At 34.3% G+C, this 21215-nt stretch overlaps 1 protein-coding gene across 1 annotated transcript; it reads right to left on the minus strand.

The window, feature by feature from the left end:
• Positions 1-1969: 1969 nt before the first annotated feature.
• LOC115444912 (carboxypeptidase N subunit 2) lies at positions 1970-21161 on the minus strand. The gene is made up of 8 exons (XM_030170899.2): positions 20788-21161; positions 10449-10617; positions 10069-10275; positions 9789-9977; positions 6194-6424; positions 5872-6093; positions 5502-5700; positions 1970-4962 (listed from the first exon to the last, which is right to left on the minus strand). The coding sequence occupies exons 1-8, from the start codon at positions 21117-21119 to the stop codon at positions 4499-4501; spliced, it is 2013 nt and encodes a 670-aa protein (XP_030026759.1). The 5' UTR covers positions 21120-21161; the 3' UTR covers positions 1970-4498.
• Between the last annotated feature and the right edge of the window lie 54 nt (positions 21162-21215).

Genomic DNA, 21215 nt, shown 5'->3' on the forward strand with positions numbered 1-21215 from the left:
CATCATCAAGTTATAAATACCAAGAATTATAAAAAAATCATACTGAAAGACCCCAACACAACTGATGATAAATATAGGAAATACCAACGACAACCCGAAACTATTCAGCACATAACTAGCGCGTGCCCAACATTAACCCAAACCGACTATACACACCGACATAACCAAATAGCTCATTACACACACCAAAAATTAGCTTTAAAATATGGTCTGATATCCAGAAAACCAGAACCCTACTATCAATATAATCCGAAGCCAGTACCGGAGAGCAATAAATATGAAATGTATTTTGACAGAGCCATATTAACCGATAAAACCATACATAACAATAGACCAGATATAACATTAATGAACAAGAATAATAAAATAGCATACATAATCGACGTAGCGGTACGCAACACTCATAATTTACAATAAACAATAACCGAAAATATTAACAACTATACAGAATTACGAGAAGAAATAACCCGGATATGGAAATTGAACAAAGTTCATATCGTATCCCTGGTTCTCTCCAGTACGGGTGTACTACCAACATTATTATTAAACTCTAGGTACTAGATCTCCCAAAAAAATCATATATTACTATGCAAAAGGCAGCAATTCTAAATACATGTAGATATTCGTAAGTTTCTCCAAGACGAAACCCCCATTTCTCACTTTCCGTAAAAATGATTCTCTAAACCAAGTGAGAATGTGGCCCGTGAGTCTAATTTAAAACCGAATAATAATTTCTTCAAGAAAACATTAAGTTTTAAATATAAATAATAATAATATTATGTTCGCCAATTCTGGGTTCTTCATTTAAAACTGCTGGCAACTCTAGTCACAGTTGTGCCTAGTGTCACTATAAAATACTAGGTATACCGCCAGGTAACCAACATCTATACCTACTAATGGAAGATAATAGTTCCTGCGTACCTCTATACATATACAAACTGCATACCTTAGGTATTTTATATATTTTAGGCCGATGTGGCTAAAATTCGGTTATTAGGCATTTTTGTTTTAGTTTATATGGTTTATTCTTGCCATTGACGCACACCTTGTTAGCGGTTGAAATAGTTTATTCGAATCCGCGCGCCAGCTCCAAGGAATTTTAACTTTTAATAGGCGGATTCTTCACAACGTTCAATTTTTTTTGTGACTAGTAAAAAGATCAGTAGTTCAGTTGTTCGTTGGTTTTATTCGAAATATTTTTAATATATTTTCCATAAAATTGGTAAAAAAAAACAGTACTAAAGTAGTTTAGAAAATATTAAAGTACATAAAATGGTCCAATAGATTCTTACTGTAACTGCGGTCGTCGTTAGTCATGACAAGTTCCAATAAGGCACGTCGATAAAATCGAAAAGCACTTCAAAAACTTATATTTTTTTATACAACCCGCTTATGCCAAGTACTGTCAGCAATTATGTTTTGTAGTGATATTAAACGACAATATCAACTTATTTAAAGAACGTTACAAGAGTCACGAATGCCCGGATGGCGTAGTTGTATACAGCTGCAGTGCTGGGATCTTCGGTTCGATCCCTAGATTTAGAGAAGTTATATTGGGTTTTTCTGTTTAGTATCAACCCGGAGTTTGATATTTGTGGGCGAGCCTATCGCCATATCGGAATATAGCGATAGGCTCGCTCCCTATCACGTCATGGAGCGGAATAGCTACACACGGCAGCAAGTGGGTGCACTTATTGCACCCATACCAACGCCTTCGGAGATAAAAGGCGCATGTGTGTGTGTGCTACAAAACTGAGAAACAGTTAAAATGTCATCGCCATAACTAGAAAATGTCCAGAACTTGTAACAGTCGAAATCCTTTCACGAAGGCACCTGATTTCTTTTGGAGGTCTCCCCTGCTCAGTTCTTGCAAATACCGTTAACCAGCAAACGCTTCCGAATTTTAAAAAAAAATTACAGTTTAATTAAAGTTCACTACAGTTAGTTTTATATGTATAATAAAACAATCAACAGTTTGTATTTTTTATTAGTAGTTGTTAATCGACAATATAAATTACACTAATAAAATATCTTATATTTAAACAAAATATATTTCATCGTAGATGTTACTTTAGGTACAGCTTCACATTTTTATGATCAATACAATTAATTTATTTTTTAACACACATGATGTAACAAAAATAAGTCATTGTCGTTTTGGTGTTTTTATTAACAAAAAATATGTATGATGTTAGTGTATACAGTCTATATCAACTAAGTTAGCAGTTCGGAATCATATTTCGAGAGAATCACAAAAAATAAACAAGATATGTTACTTTCATTTTACATACTTTTGTTTAGTTTTTTCTTTATTACTATTATCCAGGGACATTTTGACATTGCGTTACTAAATGAAACCACATACTCGTCTTCACCTTTGCTGACATTGTGCCAAAAATCATCCTATAATAACGAATATTTTCATCTAAAATCCTGGTTTTAGTTTTCTGATTTTTTAATAATTTTGCAGTTTAATGCGAATATGACGTATGGGTGTATTTCTGACTGAAATTATGATGTTAACACAGCAACGAATACTCTTAGAGTATTAGTAGTGGATTTAGGCCGCGTAAAATTAAAATTACTTTTTATTAATATTTATTTTGTTCGAAACTTACACTTTGTTATATTATATCTATGGCTCAAGTAACTTATTGTTAAGTGTTATTCCCTAATAGATAAGTGTGTACTTTCATTTAGTAACGCGATGTCAAAATGACCCTGTATAATATAAAACATTTAGGACGCACATTCGTACATCAGATGAAAACCAATTCTATAAATAAGTTTATAATTATTGCAGTTGCGGTTGAGGTTTTCACTGTCTCGTTTAATTCTCGGAACCGAAAAAAGGCATAACTAATGAAACTTTTCATTACAAATATTTCGTTATACTTATTGTTATAAATACTTAGTATAAAAATATTATAAGAAATTACTTTTTCCATATTATCTTGTCCACTTGTCGCTACTTTATGTTGCTTATGAACGTTAAAAAAACTCAAGACAAAAGATCCCTTGTTCATATACCTTTAACCCATTTTATACCGTACACTCTATTAGGTACAATTATAAATATTTATATCATAATAAGATTTATAGAGCGTTGTAGGGTACTCAATAATTTCTATATATTTTTACATAGGAATCTGTAACAGAATTTCCGGTGATGTATGGCATTGATTCCTCTGGGTTTGAAGTGTCGATTTGTAATATTCTTAATGAAATGTTTAACAAATTTTAAGTAAACTTTATTTGACAGTAATAATATATTTCTTATTTTATTGCCATTTACTTGGTAGCATACTCATAGGTAGAGTCTGACTTTTGTCTTTGGTCGACTTATACATTTGTTTGCCGAGCAGCATTTACCTACCCAGAAGTTATGAAACAAGCTCTAAATGTTTTAAAATGAATCTTAGTTGTGATAGACTATCGTAAATAATTATTATCGTCAAAAATACTACTACAACATCGAGTTGCGACCAATACTTGTATCAGATCATAATAACATCAATAAAATACATGGACAGACACCATTTTAAATGTAAGTTTAACCGTTTAATTTATATTTAAGACCGAAAATGGACTGGTGTCTACTGATCACCGCTCAGGTTACCGTTACTTCTGTTACACGTAGTTATTCCCAAAAAATAAATACTTGCGAACTTCTTTACGGATATGAAAGCGTAACGAAACGCGAAACGACGCAATGATTCCAACCACGTAATCGACTCGATCCCACATTCACTCGAGGCTGTAGATATATAACACGTCGTACTATCTTCCGGTTAATTCAAATAATCACAATTTTAAAATTATAATTCACATATTACGCGACCTTTCATAAAAATAATAATCACACCATTAATACTAAAATGGATACCTATTTACTCTTAATATGTAGCAAGATAATGCTAAAAATGATGAAAAAAACAATGATAAAAAGAGCAACTTTTAATGTGAAACTCATAAAATAACCATGATGTGTAAGTTACATCTATATGGATCAATAGAGATTTATATAGAGTTCTGAAATTTATAACTCCCTACACCCACGAGCGTGATATTTTAATGACAAAATATACAATGTGATTTTCCTCCACTTTTAAATTTCATTACTGCAGAAGCTATTTTATTAACATCTTATACAATAATTAACAGAATTTTTAACAATTAGCCTATTTTTTTGTCATCTTTGAATAATGAAATTTAGCACTGCAGATGAAATTAATGCTACATGCTAAGGGCAAACAAGTACACTTCTCATTCGACACTCGTGATCGATTTAATTATTTTTTCCAAGTATACCTACATACATACATATTAAATCTTCTATTTACATCGCAGAAGAAAACAGGATGTTAAGATTATTCACGCGCCTGATCGATTTGAAAGATACTGCCGTAATTTTATTAAAAGGCAGAATATTTCTTAAGGCGCAGGTCATAGCTCGATGGTACCACCAGCAATAGCGGAACGCCTAGTGCGGCTTTTCTCACTGCGTCGATGAGTTTAAATCGCGAAAACGCAGTTGATCAGCCAGAGGATGAGATTGTTCTTCTGCCCTTCTCTCATCAGGCCATTTGACTACTACGTTAATGCTAGCCGGCGGCAGTGTCACCGGCGAGTCAACCACAACTGGCAACCCGCCCTCGCGCTCTGGTACCATGTGTCCGATCAGGGCACCTACTCGCCTGTACATTAATTGGGGAATAGGCGATGGCGCTGACTCGCGATTTAAATTTTCTTGTGATATGATTCGAATGCCAGATCCCATACGGGCCATTACAATGACTGGTGCATTTTCCTGTTGCTTGTCGATGTCGTTGAGCGCGCGCATCAGTACGGGCGCAGCGGTTTGAGTGGTCACACATGTCGACTGTCCACTCACTCGAGCGTTCAGACTCTCGAACACCGTCACCAACTCGTACAGACGATCGTCGCATAGCACAGGGTTATCTGCAACAATGCCCTTACCATAATTATACTATTATTTGTAAAGTCTGCAAAACTCGTATTATTCCATAGGTAATTTCATAATAATCAATTATACGTATATGTCTACTATAATTTAGTATACCTACATGGTAATAGTTCTCTTATAGAGGCCGAATGAGAAGCAGACATTAAAATATAATTATTTCAAAAGCGGGTGGACATTTTTTAGAACTGGCTGGTGAATGTACAATGGTAATGTACCATTATGACAAATAATAAATTTAATATAATATATTTTGAAACGTTTAAATCGCAATGCAGATGTAAATACAATCACTTTTGAATATTATTCGCTTTGCAAATATATTTTCCACAAATTGATTGTAAGCAAAATGTACATGCAAAATTTTAAAGCTAATTTATAGTTTTAATATAAAATTATTACACTTAACAAGTATACGTGGCGCAAGAAACTAGTATTTGCGGACAATAAACAAGAGTAAGTATATTTCTCTAAGTTTATTTAGAGAGTTTAATTATTAAATTGATGTAATACAAACCTTGAAGATAAATCTTCAATATACCAGGAACACCATTAATAGTACATCGAGATTTCGATACAAGATCATAATTTACGGAATGAATCTGGTTATAGGATAAGTCTGCTATGCAAAGTGCTGGCAACCCGTGAAAATCTTTATCTAGTGTAGTAATGTTGTTATGGTGAGCAATCAATTCTTCAAGAGAAGGTAAAAACGTCTGAAAATAAAGGTCAGTAATCAATTTAATTGTTCGCAAACGAAACATTAAAAAAATCGCTTATGCTAAATTCATCTTAAATAATGCAATATATGCATATCTCTACAATTTTAATTCGCAGGAGTTCGCAAAGCTTATATTTATGATATTCATTTGTATTCATACACAAACCTTCGAGGTTTCTTCCAAAGTAGAAATATGATTGTGTGAAACATCAAGTAATTTTAAATCTTCGAGTCCCATTAAATCGTCAGGAGATATCTGTTGTAGTAAGTTGTTACTTAAGTTTAGTCGTAATAGCCCATGAAGTCCCATTAACGCACCACCAAGACTATGAATTCGATTATGATCTAAACGTAGTTCTAATACACGCGTCTCGGCGTCTACTAAGTTCTGTAAACAGGATATGATAGTTTATTGATAATATAACACTCCACTGCAATATAATATTTAAACTATACCTTGAATATTTTTTTTAAATATAATTGCATACCTCCATATTCCCCGTAATATGAGTTATTCTATTATGAGACAAGTCTATCACGGATAATCTTTTTAACCCTTTGATTTCTTGTAATGAAAATTCTGCCAAGTAATTGTGTGTAAGGTTCAAATATCGTAAGGATTTCAAACTTCGTAGTGAACCATTCAGACGCGTCAGTTGATTGTAGGCTATATCCAGTTCAGCTAATTTTTCTGCTTCAGTAAATTCATCTTCGGCTAACTGTAAGTGGGAAGTATGACGTAAAACAATGTACAGTCTTACTTATAAACTTATTTTAGCGTTAATAACATATAACATATAAATTAATGAATCTGATTATGTCAGTCACTCTGTTTATAGTTTTATTAGTTTAAAGATGCAAGATAACTTTTATCTGATTTGAATATTATGTTATAAGGTTCTTAAGAAAAATTACTAAATGTCAGTCATTGGTCATTTACCAAACTTTTCGTCCGATGTTTTAAATTTCTGATCACAAGTGCGACACATTGCGATTTGGAAATTTTCGAAGAACTTCATAGTATTTTTGGTTTACAATAATAGATAATCGTCTGTAATATTACCACGCACTATTAAATGTAATAAATTTAGATCTTTTACGGCAATGGAATCATTCCAGTGCCATATTATTTAGTAATCTGTTAACAAAATTTTACTAACATTGTTTTAACCAAAATATCAATATTAGTAAATTAAGATTCCAGTCGCGTTTTTATGTGTAAATGTGATAAATACATGATGTAATTCCGTAAAAATTATACACAGTCAGCCATAATTAATTAATTAATACATAATTAGCCGAACAAATTCGAGATTTTATATCGCATAAAAACTTCGTAGATATTTTTAAGAAATTCTATTAAATGTTTAATTACAATCCTTAGAATAAAACTATAATAGTTATTATGTCTGCAGTTTGCATTCACTGAAGAAAACAACTAGTCGAAGACATACATTGCATTATGTGTTATTGTTTTATCAGAAATTGAGTATAGTAGACATCTGTCTACTATGTATCTACATCGCGTATCAAAATGTGCAATAAGTTTATATTAGGAATTAAATAAGTGCGTAACATTTAATATAATTTGATTAACACACCAGCCACTACGTAGTTGTTTTACATTTAATATGTTTTCGTGAGCTGTTTTTATCAGGTCAAATCAAAGCCGTGTGTCCGGCAAAACGGCACGGCATTAAGCCTTTTGACATATCTATAGGCAAGTGCCTATCGGTGACAATTAGGAGTAGTTACCTAATTGTATAATATATTGATAAGCACTCGCCTGGTATCGGTATAATAATAGGCAGAGGTACCTACCTATATTACTAAACTTTTGTTTTTGTATATACAACCACTATTATAACATTTTCAATTAGTTGTTTTAGTCATATTAATTAAAATTATTTATATTCCAAATTATATCTTGAAAATATCCCCGTCGATTAAATTCGTAAAATATTTCATTAGAATTTGTCACTATGTAAAGAAAAATTACCATCGCACTTCAAACCGTGTTTAAAAATGTTAAGCTTATTAAGTATACGTAAATTTTTAGGGTTCCGTACCTCAAAAGGAAAAAACGGAATCCTTATAGGATCACTTTGTTATCCATCCGTCCGTCCGTCCGTCTGTTGTCTGTCTGTCTGTCTTAGAGTAGTGACAATATCAAACTTCTAAGCCAACGCAATCAAAAGATACAGCCGTTTATGCCGCAAATTTTCGAAACTCGCAAGGGAATCAAAACCTACAAGGTATTTCCCATGAACTTAGAATCTTGAAAATTAGTACGAAGCAACGTCTTACAGTAAAGATAAAGGAAACATTGCGAAAACCGTAAATTTTTAGTTAGATCATATAATAAAAATATTTTTATGAATTTTAAAGTAACTATCCCTTTCCTCATGAACGCGTAGAGGTATTAAATTAAAATTCATATTTAATAATCAGGTCTATAATACCTTAAAGCTGTAAAAAATCAAATTTCTATGTCAATGTAATCAAAAGAAACAGCAATTTAAGCCGCATATTTTCAAGCTCGCACCTACTCGCAAGGGAATCAAAACCTAAAGGCTACCTACTTCCAGTCGACATAGAATTTTGAAACTTGGCATGAATTTTTTTAGACCTTTGTCATTAATTATGCTCCTCCAGCTTTCCATATTGTAATGTTATGGATTTCATTTCACAATAAAAATACCATAACTATCACTCGATTGTCGTGTTGGGTGAACTTTTATTTATATACCTACAGGTTTGTAGAGAACCCTCGGTTCGCGAGTCATTCATTTAAATTTTATTTAACACTATGTCGGCTTAAATGCTGATAAATCTTTATATTATAATATGTGTTATGACTATAGACGGACAGATTCTAAAAAACCATCACGATACTGCTAGCATAGTGACTAGAACTACATTTTCGTTGCGGAGACGGCGGCACACGCCTATCACTATCCATAAACCTATACTGTCTCCTTGTTTTGCTACGATATAAAAAACTATTTATATAATTCTATTTATCCTAATGGAACAGACATAATAAGTATGTTTATACTTACGTATTGGGTGGTTGCAGAAGCAAATCACAAATAAATAAAATTAATAGCCAATGCTTTTTTGACTGGTGATCCACAATGTTCTTATATGTATATATTAAATAATCCTTTATAATAAGGATCATATATTCAAACTCTAAAGAAAGAGTTAGACCAAGGTCTCGCTTTATATGGACAAATACAAAAGCAATCTAAATAGCATGACAAACATGACCTGTATTTTTAAGTTCGCAAAAAGTCATTGTTGTTATCACAGTTTTTCATGCGGCGGCGGTTGTTGTAAGAGACAATAATTTATATGTAAATAACGTCACATGATGACGTATTTTACTGGGGAATTAATGATCAAAGATCAGTTTTATTCATTATCGCTGTACTATAAGAAATTTGCTCTACTACTAAAATAACTAGATAATTAATTGTGCCATATCTCGTAATTCGTAATCATTATAATTATTTTATTTTTATATATACTTAGTCGGACTTAGGCCTACTACTATACCTTTTTTCAAATATTTAGCCTTCCACCTGTGGAATGGCCTATATATACAGGGTGTCCCAGACAGTAGTGTCAAGTGGAGGTCCAGAGATAGAACATCTTTTGGGGCATCTGAATCACCCCCATGGATGTTCCGCGATTTTTCATAGTTTTCGAGTTATGAATATTTTTCTGATTTTTTGAGAATTTTCGATTTGAGCGTTAAAATGTTTATTTTTTTAAAAAGTACAAGACTTATTCCAGTTATTTTTGTTGCAACTAAAATTTCATTAGCTGTACTTTTTTGCTAAAAACAATCAGCTTGGTAACTTTAATGGAAGTTAACAGTAGTTAACGATAAACATTTAATCGTTCAAATCGAAAATTCTCAAAAAATCAGAAAAATATTCATAACTCGAAAACTATGAAAAATCACGGAACATACATGGGGTGATTCGGATAGCCCAAAGGGTGCTCTAACTCTGCACCTTCACTGGGCACTACTTTTTGGGACACCCTGTATAATTAATAGATTATTATAATTACCGATTCAATTTTATTGAATGACAGTCCGATTCGCATCAACCTGCGGGATTTCTGTAATGCCCCATCTAAATATTTTATATTATTGCCATAAAAATATAAAGATTCCAAGGAAGGCATTTGTTTTAAGTCTTTCGGTAAACTTTGAAGCTCGTTGTTTGCTGCGTGGATAAGCACTATTTTCTTGGCTTTCTGGAAAGGATTTCTTATATTAGGAAGCCACGAAAATATGACTCATTCAAAAATGTTACCATTTAATAATACACGACTGACTGTTACTCACGGTAGGTAGTTCATTTTCGATAGATTTCAAGTTGTTTGCATTAATAAAGATCCATTCTAAGCCGTCCAATTCTCGGAGAGCTCCGTTTAGTGTGCTTAACTTATTTATTCCCAGATGAATATGTTTCAATGCTTTTGGTATTGCATCTCTTTCGATCTTAGATATTTGATTATCAGCTACTACGAGATGTTCTACTTCTTGTATGTCCTGTATTTGAATGAAATATTGTATTTAGGAATTAATACATTTAAGGACACGGAAATTTACTATATTTAAATAAACTATTTATTGTTTGCTTCAAACTTCTTCCAAAATATCAATAGAAACACACTGAAAGCAAATATTGCAGTATTAATAATGTAAATTTTTTAAACTCATACTTGAAAATCTTCCTCCGTAAGTTTTGTAATCTTGTTGCGGCATAGGTCGAGCGTCTTTACATGCGGAATATGCTGTAGCACATGTCTGGGCATGTCCGTCAGAGAATTGTCTGCCAAGCTGAAGTAGTCCAACAAGTCCAACTTCGTAAAAACGCTTTCTTTCAATTCACTGAAATGAAATGAATTTTATTAAAACCGAGAAATTTTCACAGTTAATTAAAATTAAACATATAACATTCATTTCATAAAAATACAATTATCTCTGTACGAGTTTGTAATATATTGTACATAATGTAACAATGCACATGACGTATTTATTACGTGCGATCTCTATGTATTTTCGGCTCGCAAATTCCAATGTATGTTACCGACCGCATCGCGTTAACCATGCTTTTTAAAACGCAGTGTCAACTTACTTAATAAAGTCTTCTCAGACGCTAATATATATAATATATGAAATACTGCGTGAAACAATCAAAGTGAGTACATACTCACTCACCCCTCCCCCTCCCCCCGTGTCCATAAAGGCTGCAAAGTCTTCAAAACGTCGGGAGAAAACTAAAATAATTAAAATCGCGATAAAATCCCAAAAATAGTTTAATTTCAATGTTTGATTGTTGTCTTTTCTATAGTCCTTTTTCACCATTAGAAATTCGCAAGAAGGACTCAAGAGTCAATTGAAGCTTCCGAGTTCAAAGCTGATTGTATTCCTGATAATGGATTGTTCTGATTTCGGCAGTAATTATAATTAGATCCTTGTGTTCAATAGAGTATATTGTTCTGGGGCATCTATTTCATCCAATCTATACTATTATATAAAGCTGAAGAGTTTGTTTGTTTGTTTGTTTGTTTGTTTGTTTGAACGCGCTAATCTCAGGAACTACCGGTCCAAACTGAAAAATTCTTTTTGCGTTGGATAGCCCTTTGTTCGTGGAGTGCTATAGGCTATATATCATCACGCTATACCCAATAGGAGCGGGGCAGTAATGGCTAATCTCAGGAACTACCGGTCCAAACTGAAAAATTCTTTTGCGTTGGATAGCCCTTTATTCGTGGAGTGCTATAGGCTATATATCATCACGCTATACCCAATAGGAGCGGGGCAGTAATGGCTAATCTCAGGAACTACCGGTCCAAACTGAAAAATTCTTTTTGCGTTGGATAGCCCTTTGTTCGTGGAGAGCTATAGGCTATATATCATCACGCTATATTCAATAGGAGCGGAGCAGTAATGGCTAATCTCGGGAACTACCGGTTTCAACTGAAAAATTCGTTTTGTGTTGGATAGCCCTTTATTTGTGTACCGCTATAAGCTATATATCATCTCGCTATGACCAATAGGAGCGGAGCAGTAATGGCTAATCTCAGGAACTACCGGTTTGAACTGAAAAAATCTTTTTGTGTTGGATAGCCCTTTGTTCCTGGAGTGCTATAGGCTATATATCATCATGCTATAACCAATAGGAGCGGAGCAGTAATGAAACATGTTGCAAAAACGGGGAAAATTATGAGTTTTGAGAGCTTCCGTTGCCTGCGCTGCGTAAACGGTTAAAGTTATGCAACAATGATGTATGACGGGATTGTTTCACTTAAAAAGTTCTAAATAATATAACAAAAGTCCCCCGCTGCATCTGTCTGCCTTAACGTGTTAAACTCAAAAACTACCTAACGTATTAAGATGAAATTTGGTATGGAGACAGTTTGAGACCCTGGGAAGAACATAGGCTCCCGGGAAACTACTATTTTTATAACGGAAAACTTTAGCCTGAAAAACTTTATAACGCGGGCGGAGCCGCGAGCAAAAGCTAGTTACATAAATAAAATTGCAACATCTATTTGTAATGTTAGGATAATATCTTTATAATCGACTAGTGACTTGCCCTGGCCTCGGACGTGTAGCAGAATATATATTTTCTGCGTGCTTATCAGCTCGGTGTTGTGATATGTTTTTAATATTATATTTATACACATCAGTTAGTTCCGTCTTACCTCCGAAACAACTTAAGGGTCTCAGCCGAGCAAACGGCCTTGAGCATTCATTCTATATATTAACGACACGAATTATGGGCCGGAATATGCAAAGGATTTATGGATGATTAATTACTTTAAATTAAAAAAGTTGTTTGAAACTTTCAACTATCAAAATATTTCTTATTAAATTCCCTATCTAATCAAATTAAAATTGTGTGTTCGTTAGGAGGAGATGCACGGAATCATCAAGTTTAGTGGCTCTTCCATCATAAAATATCGTACAATATCCACATTACAAATAAAATTAAACCACCGAAAGGAAGATAATATATTGCATAAATATGATGTTTATATTTTTTCTATAAGTATATATTTCGAATTTATATATTTCGAATAAATGGCTTCTAAAAAAACGGTTAGCGCACCGTTTTGCTGGGGAAATGCCTTATGACGAGACTCATTAATTTTAGAACAACATTTGGTTCATTTTCCCGAAATCAAAATTTATATTCTTCATCTGCTAGAATTTTTTTACACCTGAGGGAGGAAACGATTTTGAAACGAAAACCACAAATATAGCAACGTTATTGATTATTTTGAGAGGATTCGTTGCAATTTGCGGCAGACTTCAAGATAATTAAGAAACACAAGTTCGTGACAGACCTTGGCAACAACAAAGATCTTTATTAAACTGGCGGAGATAATAATGATTATCATCCACACAGTTGCTGTTCAAGTACTACGTAAGCGTCATAGGGGGTGGGGGGTTTATGCTTTGCTTATTTTCGATTACATGAAGGACGGAGGGAAGATTTACCCAGTGATGACGTCGGCAATATTTAGTCACTTTTATATATTTTTTTATTAGTAAATAATAAAATGAATCATTTTTGTAAAAATTATACTTATGCTTATGTAAGTAGGTATAGACCTTTACTTATGTTTGTTGACAAGAGGAACGAGGGGTGGAAAATGCTAAAATTCTGCTTACATAATGCTTGAAAGGGCCCACACTCCTATATGGATTTTTAATTCAAACAATAATAACATTTTAATATTTGAAATCTGTACTCGAAAGTGTTTAAAATTTAGAGTCTACTGCATAAAGACCTAATAGATATTATATTTACAAACATCGATATCGCTGCACTCAGCGATTGGGGCAGACCCTGGATTCCATTCTTGAGTTTTAGAAATACTTAGACACATAAATTATAGTATAATACTAATATTAAAAAATACTACGCACACTCTCACGCCTTTTATTTAAATCGCTTCTGGGCCCTTATTCTGTATGATAGTGTAAACGCGTAACGCGGCCGTGTCATGTTATCTTCGAGAAATGTGCGTGGAATGGTATTCTGTAAGTAAAATTTCTATAGTCCTAAACATGATGCGTTGTGTTACGTGCTTGTTACGCACTGTCAAAATAACGTGAGGGATAGAGAATAAGGCCCCTGCACGTTATTTTGACAGTGCGTAACAAGCACGTAACACAACGCATCATGTTTAGGACTATAGAAATTTTACTTACAGAATACCATTCCACGCACATTTCTCGAAGATAACATGACACGGCCGCGTTACGCGTTTACACTATCATACAGAATAAGGGCCCAGGATAGAGAATAAGGCCCCTGTACTTACCTAGTATTTAAACTATGTATATCGCGAATTATTTGATTTTTTTCTATTTTTTTATGAACGTACAATTAAATAGCCAAAATGAATTGTGATGTTACTATCATTATATTTGTTTCATTAAATTTTCTCTTGGAGAACAACTAAAACTTAGGGAATAAATAGATCTTATCGCTCTTTTTTTGGAAAACAAATATTAATGTCAACAGCACCACCAAATAGTAAAATACTATAATTTCATAATTACGCAACACAAGGAGTCGTTAATAAATACCATATGTGTTAATATGAATGCATTTTTCTTATGATCTATGTAATGGCAGTACCCTATATAATATTTTTTTAGTATTAAATGATTAATTGTTCGTACCACTTATAAAATAGTTAAAAACGCTTTACTCTGAATTAGAATCACGACACCCGCAAAGGGTGGATTCTCGCGTAACCACGATTTGGCCCCAATAGTAATCCTCAAAAATAGTTGGCCTTGAAAAGGCGATTGAAAATAAAGATAATTTATTAAACTAATCCTACAACATATTGTATAAAATCATGTTACGCCTACCCCATATTATAGTCAAACAAGAACAAAGAAGACCCATTAAAAAGTTATACCTACTAATGAGAGTAATTAGATCCTCACTCCACCACACTTACCTAAACGTGTAGGCTGAATTAAATTCACGGGTATCTTTAAATTCCTTCTCAGACTTAGAAGGTAGGCAATTTTGTTGACAATATATTTCTTTACAGTTGACGCTCTTATAATTGATAATTATAAATATGTACGTATATTACATATAACACAGAGGAAGTAAAACTCGAGCCTTGTGAGTTAAAATTGCGACCATCATCCATTCATCCAGCGAGTCACATCTAGGCAGTTCACTGAGGCTTTGTATATTACTTCAAAAAATCCAAAGTAACGGGTAGGCAGAAGCGCACATCATATAAAGTAGTTATTTATAGTACGTATACTAAAATAGTCTGCAACAATCACGAATAGAGTCTATATGTGTTCTAATTACTCATAAATCAAATCGGATAATGCAAAACGGAAGAACACGCAAGCAAAACTGGTAGTAAAGATAAAATTATAATATAGCTCACATTAAGCGGCGATAGCCTAGTTGGGCGTGGAACGGACTACGAAGACGAATGTCCGCAGGTTCAAATACCAAGGGCACACACCTCTGACTTTTCTAAAATCATGTGTGTATTCTTTGTGAATTTATCGTTCGCTCTAACGGTGAAGGAAAACATCGTGAGGAAACCTGCACATTTGAGAAGTTCTCTATACGAATTTCGAAGGTGTGTGACGTCTGCCAATCCGCACTAGGCCAGCGTGGCGGACTAGCCTAATCCCTCTCAGTAGTAGAGCAGGCCCGTGCTTAGCAGTGGGCAAGTATATAATACAGGGCTGATATTATTATTATTATAGCTCACATTTGGCTATCAGTCGCCACCGGTCGCAGTCAACAAGGGATAAAAATATATAATTCTTATTTCACTTGTAATATATTTTTATCTTACACTACGTTACAAGAAGCCCTTGTTTTGAACAATATTTACCGTCTTGTGTGTGCCGTCTGGCGATATTCTAAATACGGATGGATATTGTATTGGAAATTATATTTTCTGACTAGGATGTGAGAACTACGACAATAAATCTAATTATTAAAAATTTGCTGATAACGCTTACTTCCCACGCAGGACCAAAGGTGCTTATGATAATGTTTATCTACACATTGTGTGTACAATTCTATATTCTTGGCGCATAAACTTCTGTATCTATAATTTAATGTACGTATCTATCCAATATTTATCATTTATCTTGAACCAGTGTTGGGTCTCGATTTACTTGGGTATAATTAGTTTATTTTATAAATAAAGATGTCACTTTTCCTAATAAAAAAACGGATATTTAAATCTAAAAGTTTTTCTATCATAGTGCTAGTGTTTATCCAAATAAATTCTGCGGTTGACGCGGGAAGTGCTAATAAACATGTAAAAATAAATGAATTTTCATAAATTTTCTCATTTTTAATATTAGATGAATGCGTGGGTTAAGTATTCTTTCATTACGTAACGGAAATCAGCAATAAACACACGTTTGAAATATTTGAAAACTATAATTACACACACATCACAACTTTATCCTCGAAGGGTTAGGCAGAGGTGTAATCAAGGCACCCACTTTCGCCAAATACGTTCCGTCCTGTGATGTTATACGGGGCGAGCGAATTATACCTTGTTCAAGAACTCGTTTACATGATTATATTTTTATGAAATATTTGTTTTATGGAGAAAGAATAGTAGTTTACACTAGTTTACAAAACTAATTAGGTAAACTACGTAATCACGTAAAGTAAGTTAGCTCGTCTCAAGAAGAGCTAAGTGCAATAGTAGCCTCAGTGGCCTGAGCACCATAGTACCCTCTTCACCATTATGTGGGTCTGAACATAATGGCATGTTCAGTTATGTTTTCCTTAAACTATTTACATAATATTTATATTATTTACTTGATTACTTTAACTAATCTGATCATTTAACACCCACATTTACCATCGACGAATTTATATTTTGGGGACGAATTTATATTAAAATGGCTGTTAGTTTTGAGCAATTCGATGGTTCTGTGCGACCTGAAATTCACTCGCAGAAAACTGGACTTTTAAGTTCTGTCAAGTGAGATGGAAAGTAATTATAATATTATACAGTAGACATGCATGTTGTCGGGTGTAGTGCATGCGTGTGATGCGAGCTTAGTAAGCGCTAATGTGAGCGGGTCAACGTTCCGGGGTTATCAACGCAGGGGCGGCGCCAAACGGTCGCATGGTCGGCCGCGCGCGGCGGCGCCTAGCTGTGGCACCCGGCCGCAGCGCCCTCCACGGCAACTTCCATGTCCCACACGGTACATCCGCACCATACTGTGGACATACGGCTTGTGCATATACCTATTTTTCTTCTTAATTTTCATTGCATAGTTCAACCAACACACAAATTGGTCACGTGGTATCCGGTGGCAGCGCTCATGAGAACCAACGATTTCAGAATTATCATGGATACGTATAAAGTTAGCGTAAGTAAGTAAGTTGGCGAAGACGTTGTTTGAGCATCCGAAAATATTGATATACGAAGCCCTTCACTACATTTTCCGCATAATTGTAAATCAGTTGTATATATTTGTTAGTTTGGCAGCAAAATGATTTATACAACTTCACCTACTAGCAATTGTGGATTTTGTAAATGGCTTGCGGAGTGGTCTGTGGAAGTGACCGCGATACCCATTAATTTAATCTCGTGAATTTTCCTCGATAGTGAGTATTTTTAGTTGTTTGGAATTTCGCAAAATTGTTATGAAAACTGACTATATATATATTTGATTACATGTCATATGTATATATATATATATTCGGTAACGGTAGTTAAACTATTGACTCTATAAACGCGAATTTTCTTCTCACAAGTGATGCTGTTGAACCACTAAGTCGTTCCGGAAAATTTTTGACACACAATTTTCGCTAAATGTAAAAGATTATCGACAAATGTGTCACTGACATGTAATCTATAACCTCTATTGAAACATCCACGTTAAAAAATAAACCGAAGTCTTCTTTTATGACGTAAACCAACAAATGAGCATGTGGATATATCATGAGAATATTATATTAAAAATATAACAATTACTAGGTCTATATAAAAGTATCCAAAATTAAAATTGTGTTAAATCGAAAATAACTCACAATAGTCAAAACATCGCAAAGTCCTTCAATTTTTTTTTTATTATAAAATAGTTTACTTTATGAAAATAATAATTTCTTCACTGTAACGAAGCACGACAGCAAAATAGCGATGCTTATGAAACGAGTCGCAAGTGCACATTCGTTTGTGATCGCAAACGCATAAACCAACATAATTTAAAATGGTTTGAAAGCGTTACTACGGGTTTTAAAAACTGGGCTCTATTCGGTCACATTGCCTTATAATATAGTAAAATGTCGAGTTACTTCCAATAGCAATGAAAGTTAATATACAATACAATTAATATAATACGAAAATCTAAATTTGGCTTGTTATTTAATAAATTCTATTGTTATTCTTACTAAACAGATTTAGTTTTATTAATATCCAAGCAAATGCTAAAAGGGTAAAGAGGTACAAAACTCATGCGCACAAGGTTTGCTGCCAGTTGAGTCGAACGATTCATAAATTGACGTTCTCGCGTAGGCCAAAGGGTAATTAAATTACAAAACGGGACCAGCAAATACAATTAAACGAAGCGTGCTAGGCTCGACTGGGCAACTGAACGCGTGATTCCATACTATACGGTACACAAAGACATTTTATTGATTCATTCATAATACATGTACTTTTCCAGTCACTAATTTAACAGCACATGTTTATTTATTATCCTGTCCGAAAGTCATAAGTACTGTGCGATTACACTCGATTAGTTATAACATTGAATAAAGAACGACCGCTACCTACATAGTTAGTAGGTACATTCAAGCCATGCTAGTCAGTCCACATCTTTTTCAAAACGTATTATTAAGTAAGACATGGTATTCAGCAATATCAGTCGCTTTACATTTTCAGTCTTGCTTTGGCTATATGTGTCCAAAAATAAGTGAACACACAGAATATTAAATTTTACGCAAAACCAATCTGGGAAAGACAGGGGAACCACTTCTTTAGATACGTATAATTAGGTATTCGCCCCGCGTTGTAATTATGAATAATTGTATTATATAATTAAAATAGCAATTCTATATGCAACATGTTTTTGTTTCGCAGATCCTTAAGCATATCTCATCATACGTGCCTACATACATTAAATCTTTTTGGGGTAGTAAGGAAGAAAATGTGATACAAGCATGTCAATAATACTATTTAGGAATGGGAAAGATTTTAAATTACTACTCCCGTTTACCGCATACTGATTGATGAAGACTTTCGCTAGAAAACAGTAGGATTTTGGATGGACCATGTTAGTGTAATCATCATAACTTTAGAACAATTAAAGATTATCAGGCAGCTTCAACATGTCTTCCTTATCTATACGATTTTAGAATTTAGTCAATTAATTCCATGTCACTGTATATTTGTGTTATGTTGTTTTATTTCTTGGCTACTCTGCACGTTCTTTAATTAATTGATAAAAAATCAAAAAGTCTTGGACAATCCATTCCTTTTGTGAATTTTATATTTTAGAGTAAGCCGTAGTGAGCATACTGCTGCTTTGCGGTGGGCAGTGGGAGGGATATTGTAGCTATTGTATAGCGTAATTATTACTCAGCATTATGAAACATATTGTATCGTACTGCCCGTGCCATGCAAAACTTATCATTGAATTTTAGTTAGTGTGGCGACTTTTTGAGCAATTGGGGAGTTTATCATGCCTACAACATGCGGTTTTAAGTTGTAGAAAGAAAAGTTTAATACGAAGTACCTATTTAGTTCTTGATTATAACAAATTTCGAGTGGTGGCGTCTGATACTATGATGTACCTACTTATTACGTAGCGGACTCAGCGTGATATTGTTGTTGAACATTATCCGTCTCAATATTTCCAGCATAATGTGATAATATAATTTTAAATTCCCGAAGTATTGATTACAAACAACATTTATTTAAAAAAGGATTTTAACACACTCCTTATAAAATTTTGTTCCAAGATCCTTTATAATAGTCTACAAATACGATAAACAACGGTCACATTAATTTGTTAGTTCTCTATTAATGGGTAAATACAGTGAATACGACACGACCAATACGATATCATTCAATTTTACTGCTTTAGAAGCGACCTTAGATAACCCGGGTAAACTATCGAGCAACGTCTTCTAGATGCCGTCCCGACGCGGTCTGGGGTTCACTGACAAAAGGTTAAAGGCATCAAAATTGAGTAACCCAAAAAAATAATAAAGTATTATATAAAAAAGCTTAACGCTGGTAATTAATCGTAAAAACATAAATATAATAATAATCAAATCGGTGATACAAAAGCCATATAATGTTACTGAATGGCGTAGGACTCAATAAAAGAGGAAAACATTTAGTTTGGTTATTGGTTCGCAGGACGGCTTTAAAGACACCGAAGATCAATTGAACGGTCAATAAGAGCTGCGCACAGGTCACAGGTGACTTAATTTTTGTCTTAGAAGAGAAATACCACTGCAAGTGCATACATATTGTTTGTACCTCTTGTTATTTACCTATTATATTATTTCTTACAATTTGCGTTTCTATATTGCGTTTAATAATATCATTATCTAAGAAGATAAAAAATATTTATAAACAAATTAAATATATAAATTGTCTAAAAGAGGAAAAGACCCTCAAAATTGTACATAGCATGATCAATGATGGTATGAAGCTGGTCATTTTGTGAAGTGGGATCTTTTAGGAATGCGTGTTCGCCGCGGCAGAAAGCAGCTGCCAGCTCCGGTGACGGTACCGCCCACTGGTCCGATAACGCTGCTATCCTCATCGGTATTGCGCTCCCCTTATCACAGACCTGTTGTTTTCTCATTCAACTTACACATTGTTTTGATATCATGATCACAATAAGTATAAATGCAATTTAAATGTATAGCTAAGTACAAATGTCACAAAACCATTGCTCAACAGTCAACACTTGGTAAGTGCACGTTGATACACATTAGTTGGACTTCTTCGCTGATAAACATATTGTTATCCAAAGAATGTTGCTTAAACGACTTGCCTTAGATTATCGAAGTTCAACTTGAGCCTTGTAATAGAAAGACCTAGTTCACGAAAACTATGGTCGGCAAAGTCCGGCAGCTGCGAATAAGAGATGTCCAGGCCGATTTTAGTCTCAGGGCTGAATTTATTCGCGAGCGCTCTAGTGATTTCTTCATAAGCGTTGATACGCTGACAGACGACAAGAATGGCACCTGTGCCTGTGTCTTCGCGTCGGCATGTGCACGGTGAAATCTCTCTCCTCATGGCACAATGAAGGCTTGCTCCAGCACCGAGCTGCCCGGCCAAGGCATACAGCAGCGCGGCCGCGAGCGCGTGCTTATGCGCGACCATCGTGTGTGCCGTTCGGGGCTGTTCGCGCTACTGGCAAGTGGCACAACGCACCACGGGACGGGCGTGTCGATCCCCGACGCCGAGCGCTGATCGGCG

Source organism: Manduca sexta, chromosome 27 (genome assembly GCF_014839805.1).
Source record: "Manduca sexta isolate Smith_Timp_Sample1 chromosome 27, JHU_Msex_v1.0, whole genome shotgun sequence".
NCBI classification, from domain to species: Eukaryota; Metazoa; Arthropoda; class Insecta; order Lepidoptera; family Sphingidae; genus Manduca; species Manduca sexta.